Here is a 10996-nt window from a genome sequence, read left to right as displayed (position 1 = left end):
TTTTCATCTTTTGTCTGAATAATTAAGATCCTTTTACACTGTGTGATTGTGATAAAAGCTTTAATGTTAATCCGATTTAATGGTCTATTACTATGAGAAGTCAGACCTTTTTTTTTTTTTTTCCCATCATGTCACACAATTTCTCAAATTTCTCAAATAAAAGCCTAGTTCAGTTAGAGGACAGACACTTTTAAAAACTAAATGCTCAATGCAGCGTGAATTGAATAGTAGACCATTACCCTCTCACATCAGTAGAGTCTTTAGAGCAGTGTAAATAATTGTCCCGAGCTGTTTGGTAATCATGTTAAATGTTTTCTGTAGCTCATCTAAGCGTGCTCAGGACAAAGAGAAGGAGTCTGCGCCCTCTCCTTCCATCACGCTGCAGCGGACGCCCAAATCAGAGCACCAGGGCCGCAAGCGGACGCTCAGCCAGTCCTCCGCCTCCGTACCCAACAGCAAGAGCAGCTCCAACTCCAAACACCGCAAAGGCGACGACAAGCCCTTACGCAGGGATGCCAAGGTGTGTTTGCGCTTGTGGCCCTCTGTATGCTGCCAGTGTTTACAGTCTCTGCCTTTTGCGCAACACGTGTATGTACAGTGACGTATGGAGGGTTTTGCAACACTTATGTAATAATGCAGTACTAAACTGACAGTTCTGTCCCGTCAGCCTCAAAGCAAGGAAAATTTCATATTTTTAATACGTGCATAGTTTTACAATCTACATAAATGCATATGTGCCACCTTTTCATTGTATTTGTGTGTGTCTATGTACATGCCTTTGCTTAGTATTTTCTAACTCTTTAGACTTTGTTTTGCCATAGCGAGGGCTTCTGCGAGTCTCAACTCAGAACAGCAAGTCTTAAATTCATAGTCATGTTATTAAATATTTCATGCATTTACAAAAAAAAATTTTTGTTTTCTAATAGAAACATCTAAACATTTACCTGAGGTGCAAATGTAAATCTTGAAAAATTGAACAAAATTAAAGTGTTTAAGCTTAAAACATCTGCCAGTGGGGAATGAAAACTTGTTTTCCATTTGAATTAAGTTGATTTTACTGAGCCAGTCAGCAGATATTTGTTTTTTGTTTCAGTCACAAACTCTTGATCGTCTTGGATCAGTTTCTCAGAAAGCTAGACTTCTTTTGTCATTATAAATGTATCTTGATTTACGAATCCTTAGACATTTATTAAGACTAGTTTTTTTTTTCTTCCCAGGAGAAAAGCTCTAAAACAGAGAATCCCATTGCAGTGCCGCCTCTCTCTGATGGCTCTAAATCTAGATCCAAACTCCTGTTTGAAGACCGGTATGGAGATTTTCATCTTTTGTCTGAATAATTAAGATCCTTTTACACTGTGTGATTGTGATAAAAGCTTTAATGTTAATCCGATTTAATGGTCTATTACTATGAGAAGTCAGACCTTTTTTTTTTTTTTTTCCCATCATGTCACACTGAGAAGCCACACCCAAATTGAAAAAAAATATATATATTCCTTAAGAAATTTCTCAAATAAAAGCCTAGTTCAGTTAGAGGACAGACACTTTTAAAAACTAAACGCTCAATGCAGCGTGCCGAACCGTGCACCACGGAGCAGGAGTCAGATTTGATTTATCACGTGAGGAGAGTGAGTCGAGCTGACTGACAAGAGCGAGGAGAGACAGACAAGACGATGGCAGAAGATTGTTTAGAAAGGAAACGCAAAGGTGTCTGTTTGGCAATATTTTAGATTTTAAAAAACCTATTGACTGGTTATTATTTATTTGGTTCCACAGTGTTTGCTGATTACTTTATTTAAACTTTGTGTATTTTATTTTACATCAAGGTGTATATGCCGTGCCTCCAAGCTTTCTTATTCGTTTTGCTAATAAACGTTCTATGTTTCTTATTTATTTGGTTCCACAGTGTTTGCTGATTACTTTATTTAAACTTTGTGTATTTTATTTTACATCAAGGTGTATATGCCGTGCCTCCAAGCTTTCTTATTCGTTTTGCTAATAAACGTTCTATGTTTCTTATTTATTTGGTTCCACAGTGTTTGCTGATTACTTTATTTAAACTTTGTGTATTTTATTTTACATCAAGGTGTATATGCCGTGCCTCCAAGCTTTCTTATTCGTTTTGCTAATAAACGTTCTATGTTTCTTATTTATTTGGTTCCACAGTGTTTGCTGATTTTCAGTTTTATATACCTGTTTAAATTGTGTAGCCCAAGTAATTTTATTAGGCATATATGGTGTATTTTTATTCGTTTTGTTAATAAAAGTTATGAGTTTGACATTGTTGCTTGAATTGAATCGACACCGAATTGCCGCTAATTTGAAAGTGAAAGTAAAACGCGCACAGCACTTTTTCCAAGCTATTTTAAAGCCAAGAAATCCGAGGAAAAGAGGGAAAACTCAAACGAACAATTGCTTGGTGCCGAATTGCGGCACTTTTACAAGCCATTTGAAAGCTAAGAAAAGCGGGAAACTCAAACGAACTAACAGCCCCCTCCCACCCCCACGGTGATACCGGTATTACCGGTGTTGTCACACGTCGATTAACCGGTGGGAACATTTCCTCGCTGTCACAACCCTACACTTAATTAAACATTTGAAATCGACTCAAAGTCTTTGTTTTATTTACAACTCAAAATCATTTTTACAGTGCATGGTGAAATCTCATTGGTCTAAAATCTGGCTACACATAGTGGGGCATTTCAGCATCATGTATTGTTATTGGCTGTGATTATTTTCTTTATTTATTACTTCATTGTTCAACTCATCCGTCTTAGTTTTTGGACATGGTGTTGATGTTTTTGAACTTTTGATGTCACACTCTTTTGTGAAGTAACAGCCAGTCCTTCGTCTGCAGGGTTCATTCAGCTGATCATTACCTTCAAGAAGCCAAGAAACTGAAACACAACGCAGATGCTCTGGTGAGGGTTTGTTTACTGGCCTACGGTTCTCGACGTGCGTGTCAGATAATCTGCATGATATTTCTGTGACCCCCTGACCTTTTGTCTTAGTTCTACATTGAGAGCGACACAACAGGTGCTCTCCTCACACGAAGCACATGGGTCAGTTCTGTTTCTTTCTATAAAGGGGTTATCAAGCATCAAAACATGTTTAATGCAACCTTAATTTTTTTTTTTTCTGAGCAAAAAATAATGCCTATCATGCATTTTTATCATGATTTATAGAAGACACCCACTATGTCCACTATGTCATTCAGTGTAACAATAGTTCATATACTAAAAAAATCTTGTCAGGCCTATTTAAAATGTGTCATTCGATGACATTAAAAGACTCACAGTGCAGCCCCTAAAATACTAATTAACTGTAATTTACTTCTTTACCAGTATTTGCCACTCAGCAAGATATAATAGCATTTAGTATGATCACTTTTTCTTTTATGTATTCAAGGTAACACTTAACTCTCACTATTAACAGTTGTTTATTAGCATGCATATTACTAGCATATTGGCTGTTTATTAGTACTTATAAAACGCATATTAATGTCTTATTCTGCATGAGCATATTTTAGATCCCTTAATCCTACCTCATACCTAAACTAACAACTAACTTACTAAAAATTAATAAGCAGCAGATTAGGAGTTTGAGGCAAAAGTGAGAGTTAATAGTGAGAATTGGTCCCCAAACTAAAGTGTGACCATATATTTTAATAAGTACTGGGCAGTATAATTGTTTCACTTTCACATAAATATATTTGTTACGCTGAATGAAGACAGAACATTATTTCACCTATATTTTTGACATGTTGTTTAAAGCATTAAAAGTAATGCTTTACTTGCATTTAATATGCTTCCTATGTATGTAAATTAAATTTGATGGGGACTCCAAAATGGGACGTCTCGTCTTTGACCCATATGTCAAAAATATGTGTCAGAAGTAAATGCAGGCATGAAAGCTGAAAATAAAAAAAGACAATTGGTTGTCCTTTTATAGCACATCTTTGCATTCTCACACATTTCGTAACATAACGTGTGGAATGGAGCTTAGTGTGGAGTTAGTTTTGGCTCTGATGTGCGTTGTCCTTTCCACAGATGGACCGGTTTGAGAAAGCCGTGTACTACCTGGACGCTGTGGTGTCTTTCATCGAGTGTGGAAACGCCCTGGAGAAAAGTGCCCAGGAGGCCAAATCGCCCTTCCCCATGTACGCGGAAACCGTGGAACTCATCAAGTAAGTTGCCAGAATATGTCCTCCAGCGTCTCTCTTCATTGTGCTTTCAAAATTTGCTGACAGACGTGTGTGTTTGCGTGTTGTGCAGGTACACTATGAAGCTGAAGAGCTATCTGGCGCCGGATGCAACCTCTGCAGACAAAAGGCTAGCGGTGCTGTGGTACGTAGCAGAAACGCAGCAGTTCTGCACTTTTTAGGTCACCCATTTTCATTCACTGCAAGGCCAACCAATGCTCTCTAAATGAACACGAGGGAGAATATGAGGAGATAATCATCTTCATTGTGGACACAGTGAACTAATAATCGAATGGGTTGTGTTTTAAATCGATTCAAGTGCACTGAATTGTCGTGAAGACTGACTCATGGTTTATTTGCATGTATGCTTTCATAATCTTTATAATCTAAAATTTCCTACAGAGTGATGTTAAAGGAATAGTTCACCCAAAAATGAGAATCCTGTCATTATTTTCTCATAGTACACTTGAGTTTCTTTGTTCTGTTGAACACAAAAGAAGATATTTTACGGAATGTTGGTAACCAGACTATTTCCGGTCCCCATTGACTTTTTCTGTACTATGGAAGTCAATGGCTGCCATCAACTGTTTGGCTATCAACATTCTTCAAACTATCTTTTTATCTTCAAGGAAACTCGTACAGGTTTGGAACAAGTGGAGGGTGAGTAAATGATGACAAAATATTCATTTTTGGCAGACTATTCCTTCAAATGTATTGCCAATGTTTGATCCAGTTATAAAGTAAAGATAAAGTAAAAAAACAAAGTAAACCGAAGTTAATGTGGATCCAGTGTTTGGTAACCGGTGGCAGATCTAATCAGTGGATCCGTCTGTGTCTCTCTGCAGCCTGAGGTGCCAAGCGCTCCTGTATTTGAGGCTCTTCAAGCTACGCAAAGAAAGTGCACTGAAATACTCTAAAACGCTCACTGAACACTTGAAGGTAACGGGATTTTCTGTTTTTTATATTACGACTATAAGGTTGGCATGTCAAGGTTCGGTAACACTTTATTTAAAAGTGTCCTTGTTACACATGTTACATGTACTTACTATTATAATAACAATTAATTATGCATAATTACATGCAAGTAACCCTAAGCCAAACCCTAATCCTAACCCTGACCATATAGTAAGTGCATGTAGTTAATTAATATTACTAGGTACTTAAATGTATAATTACACTGTACGCTTTATTTTAAGGTGTCCTTGTTACAGTTTAAATGTTTTGAGTCTGTACGATTTTTTTTTTTAATGTTTTTGAAAGAACCAAGGCTGTTTTGTTTTGTTAAATATCATTATATTAATTCAATATTTTAAAATATTATTAAACTTTAAACTGATTTCTGTTTGAATTTAAATGTTTTATTGTAAAATGTAATTTATGTCTGTGGTGCACAGCTGTATTTTCAGCTTCATTCCTCCAGTCTTCAGTGTCACATGATCTTCAGAAATCAGTATAATATACTGCTTTGCTGCTCAAGAAACATTTCTATTACTTTACTGTCTTTAATGTGTCCTTGCTAAATATAAAAGTATTAATTTCATAAAAAAAAAATCTTACTGACCCCAAACTTTTTAACAGCAGTGTAGGTCTGAAATATCCAGTATGACAAAATTGGGTTAGGGTTAGGTTAGGAAAACCTTGAAACCCTTGTAGTATTTGTCCGTCAAAAGATTTCTATGATGTGAAATGTAATTGTTGTTGTTGTTGTAATCATAACATATACAAGATATATATTAACTAAGGTTTTATTTATTTATTTTTTCCAGAATTCGTTGAGTAATACCCAAGCTCCGTCTCCTGGAGTAGCAAAGTAAGTTACATTCATTTATATTATTATTGTAGATTGTGTAAATATTATAGAAATGTGAGGGTGTCCACCCACAACACCATAGCAACCGCATGTCAGTGTGTAACAACACGTTAGCAACATCCTGGCAACCACATAAAAAAATTTTTTTTTTTAAATGTAAAGTAAAAAAAATATATAGACCAATAGGTATTTCGCTCCACTTTTATATACCGGATCACAGGTTGTCATTACGCAATGACAAACCGTAAATAACTTGCAAATTAAAAAAATTGATATAAAATAGATTTTTATTTTTTTTTTGCACTTGCCTTTCTTTCTAAAAATGTGTTAAAACGTGAGGTTGTGCTATGTTCTCTTCTTGAAATATAAGCCAGTATTTCAAAATGCACGTTTAATGCCATACATTGCAAATAAAAATATAAAATATCTTCCACAGTATTTGTTTTTAGTTATAAATATTTAAACATCAAGATACATTAAATTATTGAAAAATATAACAAAATTATATGAGTTTATGCTTAAAGCAACCTTTTTTCCAAAATGATTTTTTTTCAGTTCATTGGCAGATATTTGTTTTTGTTTTAATCATAAACTCACTTCATTTTGATCAATTTCTCAAAAATCATTTCCTATCATTTCATTTAGCTTCTCAAGTAAATGTGAGGCTTTTGCACTGAAAGCAAGACAGATATACTGATGAAGAGCATCACTTTTTTTCAGTGTGAAAAGATGATACAGTAAATTCCATTTTCAATGTATTCTTTACATTATAAGTCTTAACTATACCTTCATAAAACCTGCAGAAACCCTGTACATATGAATAAACGTAGTTTTCATAGTTTATCTTGGTAGTTAGTCTGTGAAACACTTCCAGTGAGGACAGGAGGAATAGCTCTTCCTTGCGTCCTGACTCGGTCTCTTCTCTGTCCTCTGCGTCCTGCAGTAAAACGGCGGGAATGCCGTCTCCGGTCTCTCCTAAACTGTCTCCTGGAAGTGCGGGCAGCTACTCCTCCAGCAGCTCCAGCCAGAGCACCAGCTCCTCCGTCACCATCCCCCAGCGCATCCACCAGATGGCAGCCAGCTACGTCCAGGTCACCTCCAACTTCCTCTACGCCATCGAGGTGTGGGAGCAGGCCGAACAGCTCGCCAAAGAGCAGAGAGGTATTTGTTTTAACTTCTGCCTTTTTCCAAATAAAACCAAGTCCATCTTCCTGAAGCTGTACTGAGGTGCTTTTCTGACTCCACACATCTTTTCTGACTTTTCTTCAGTCATTCTGTTTCTAAGCAAGCAGGAAAGCATTGCATTGTCTGTTGTATTATTTGCTTACAGTATTGATAGATTTATATATAGATCTACTTTACCCATACAGTACACTCAGGTAAATCAATATATTCTAAATGTCAGCTGCTTGTTTTTTTTTGTTTTTTTTTACAAAATGTAATTATTAATGCAGAGCTTTTTATGGAAATTTGGATGTACAGTGCCGTTCAAAAGTTTGGGATCAGAATGATTTTTTAAATGTTTTTAAAGAAGTCTCTTCTGCTCATCAAGGCTGCATTTATTTGATCAAAAATACAGAAAAAAACAGTAATAATGTGAACTATTATTGCCATTTAAAATGCTGGTTTTCTATTTGAATATACTTTAAAATGTAATTTATTCATATGATCAAAGCTGTATTTTCAGCATCATTCCTCCAGTCTTCAGTGTCACATGATCTTCAGAAATCAGTATAATATGCTGATTTATTATCAATGCTGGAAACCGTTGTACTGCTTAATATTTTTTTGGGAACCTGTGATACTTTTTTTTCAGGATTCTTAGATGAATAAAAAGTAAAAAAGAACAGCATTTATTTAAAATACAAATCAATACACTCATATATATATATATATATATATATATATATATATATATATATATATTGTAAACATTTAATATTATGACTTTCTGTAAAAAACGGTGTATATTGTGAAAGACGCTTTATTTCTAACTCAATCTGACTTGATTCTGGCTCAGGATCTGTTCCTGCTCGTCTTGTGTCTCATGTGTCCTGCTGAATACTGCTCTTTTTCTTCCCAGCAAATGCAAGATTTATTTTTTCTTCCATGTCGTCTTTTTTTATTTCCTGCTTGCATGAATCCACATGTGAGCACCTGCTAAAGGACTGTCAAGTGTGACTTCTTCTTTGTTTTTTTCCCCGCAGAGTTCTTCTCTGAACTGGACAAGGTTATGAGCCCGCTCATCTTCAACACCAGCAGCATGACTGAGCTGGTGCGATTCACGCGGCAGGGCCTGCACTGGCTACGACTGGACGCCAAGCTCATACAATAGAGCGGCCCTATCCGCGCTCTATCCGTAGCCCAAAACACTCGCACTCGATCTGCCTCGGACATCTCTGTGACACTGTGTTCATTTCTACACCAGCTTGCCAAAAATGGAAGCACTCAGCGTCCCGCCCCTCCACCGCAAACCCTATGAATATTCATGAGAGGGGCGGCAGCCAAACCACACGTCTGTCAGAGCGCTCATACACTGCATCGTCCTGCTCATATCATCGGCTTGTTTGGCTAAAAAAAGCCTGGTTTCTTTCTCTGACTGTCTTTTTTGTTAATTCTCTGCTAGCTGTAAGCAAACAAGAATAATAATTGGATGTTTATAGCTTTTTATTTCAACCAAAGTACCTCCCTTTAACCAAAGGTGCTTTAAAATTGAGGTTTTATCATTTTATCGTGCCTTGTATTTGATATACAGGAAACTAACTATCTTGAAATACCCATCTAGAAAGGTTTGAAGCTGAAAGAACATCATGCAGCGCTTGTATACCAGACCAAAAGACTGTTCGGCACCATATCAAGGCATTATTACTAATCTGTTATTTAGGTTTTTGGCCTGGCTCATCCACAGACGCCACATCAGAGTAAGTCATGTTTAGAGCCTGTCTTATTTGTATATGTCACTACCACGAACACCCAGGCCGAGATTTTTATACGAAATGTAGCGCTCGCATAGGTGTCACTTTCTCACTCTTGCTTTTCTGGTATTAAACGCAGGAGTATTTTATTACCGTGAAAGATTTTATTTAGATAGCGGCAAATCGCTTCGTTCCAAGTTGCGTTTTCACTCTTGGGCATGGAAACAGGGTTGCAATACGAGATGAGAGACGTATTTCTATTGTATATGAAAATATCATATTTAAATATTTAATGTGAGTCTTGAGGTTGCCTTTATAGTGTCATAGTCACCTGTGTGTCGCAGTTCTTTTAAAAGACAGCAGTCATGTGAGGATATATTTATGTGTTCTGTTGAGAATAGCAGTTTATGTATGTACATAGTCATTTTAGCACAGCAATCCATACACGCAGTAAATCAGATCGAACCTTTGATATGTTTCGCACCAGAAAGAGGAAGGTGGTAAAGTGAGAAATCAATCCGCCGTATATGAAATGCTGGACACTTAGCGTCTCTTGCACTAGGATCTTTCCTCTAATTGGCTCCTAAACTGTTTTTTTTCTTCTTCTTCTGTCTATGCAGATGTTTTTCTTGCTCGTTTGTGCAGTAGCTAACGAGGACTCCTGCCAATCGAAATTTTCATCAGTTAAAACCGAAACTTCTAGAGGTTAAACATTTAATGGCTGGCGACTAGATATATCACTGATGCGCTACCTTGCAGAATACATCGTTTTGATTTAGAGAGTCAGTAAATACATTGTGCTTTAGGGGTGAGGTCTGATAATTGTGCTTTTATGTAAATGAATCCATGCACTAATGTGATTTATGTACCAGATTCATGATAAGAAGGCAACTGCATATGAATATGGGTTGTTAAAATGATTTTCCCATGGCCTTTTTGCTTCTCCAGACATGGTTGTTGTGCTGTCTGTTTTTATCTTTTCTACTAGAATTCAAGGTAGTGCTTTTAGAGGTGACTGATTGATTTAAATCCATCTTTAATTTTCTTTTTGATCATAATAACTGTACCCAGGGTGAGAGGTTTTTTTGTCCAGTTGAAAAATAACACTCGCATGTTTCTATTTAAATACTAAGCTGTACAGATGTACATAAAAATGCTCTTTTAGGGTAAATTTTTACAGTGATTTAACATTTGTATTAATTGTAAATAGAATGTGAATATATTAAATGCACATTTTCATTACTGAAGATTTGTTTTTCAACAGAACACTGTATGTTAGTGAAGTCATGTTCAGAGTCCCTGTGCTATAGGAACAAGGCTTTCTGTCATTTAAATGGTGATGTTGAAATGGGCTAAATGCAGTTGACTAGAAGAAAGATCTGCCATTATTGACACAGGACTGCTGTCTAAACTTCAAGAGAGAGGAACGTCATTGTTTTGAGCGGTTCTAGATGTCTCTATGTAGTACTCATTTTCGAGTGATCTCAAAACGATCATTGGCAAGCAGTATAAAATCAATTTAGTTTTAAAAGTATTGACAAGATGAAATCTACATATATATATATATATATATTCATATATGGATGCAATATGATCTATGATTTAAAGGTACTCTTATGAGCCTCGGTTATCCAAACTTGTAATAACTTGTAATTTAAACACTTTTTTTTTTTTTTTTTTTTTTTTTTTTTGGTGAAGTGAGTATTACTAATGGATTTTCTGAGTCTGTTGCGAATCATCTTTGTATTTTGCTGTATTGAGAATAAAATATATATGATTCAAGAGTTTTGACTGTGGTTTGGATTTCCTTTCTTTCTTTTAAAGTGTTTTTGAGCATGGATGTGAACCTTAATTTAGCGTGAGGGACACACTATGAATTTTGATGCATTGATGGTGAAAGAAATGCCCCAACAAGTGTCCGAACGGTCCGGTGCTTCAGCATTTTAATCTCCTTTTTACAGCTCACTTTAATGATTTGTTATGCGACAAATGGAGGTTTAGAAGTAGGCAGTATTCTATGCAGTCTGAAATCATAGGAGGTTTAAAGCCGTGCTGGAACTAATTGTCAATTCT

At 36.1% G+C, this 10996-nt stretch overlaps 1 protein-coding gene across 1 annotated transcript in view; it reads left to right on the top strand.

The window, feature by feature from the left end:
- Window positions 1–8988, top strand: part of aff4 (AF4/FMR2 family, member 4) — a 33735-nt gene extending 24747 nt beyond the window's left edge. The window contains exons 12-19 of the mRNA XM_016246746.1: window positions 2855–2918; window positions 3009–3059; window positions 4047–4183; window positions 4272–4343; window positions 5044–5137; window positions 5965–6008; window positions 6952–7169; window positions 8216–8988. Of these exons, the coding sequence (XP_016102232.1) occupies window positions 2855–2918; window positions 3009–3059; window positions 4047–4183; window positions 4272–4343; window positions 5044–5137; window positions 5965–6008; window positions 6952–7169; window positions 8216–8343 (808 nt within the window). The 3' untranslated portion in view covers window positions 8344–8988. The remainder of the gene's footprint in view (window positions 1–2854; window positions 2919–3008; window positions 3060–4046; window positions 4184–4271; window positions 4344–5043; window positions 5138–5964; window positions 6009–6951; window positions 7170–8215) is intronic.
- Window positions 8989–10996: the final 2008 nt, after the last annotated feature.

This window comes from Sinocyclocheilus grahami, unplaced genomic scaffold (genome assembly GCF_001515645.1).
Source record: "Sinocyclocheilus grahami isolate Dianchi unplaced genomic scaffold, SAMN03320097.WGS_v1.1 scaffold810.1, whole genome shotgun sequence".
Lineage (NCBI taxonomy): Eukaryota > Metazoa > Chordata > Actinopteri > Cypriniformes > Cyprinidae > Sinocyclocheilus > Sinocyclocheilus grahami.
Note: the sequence above shows the minus strand (reverse complement) of the source record. Positions and strands in the feature narration are given on the sequence as shown.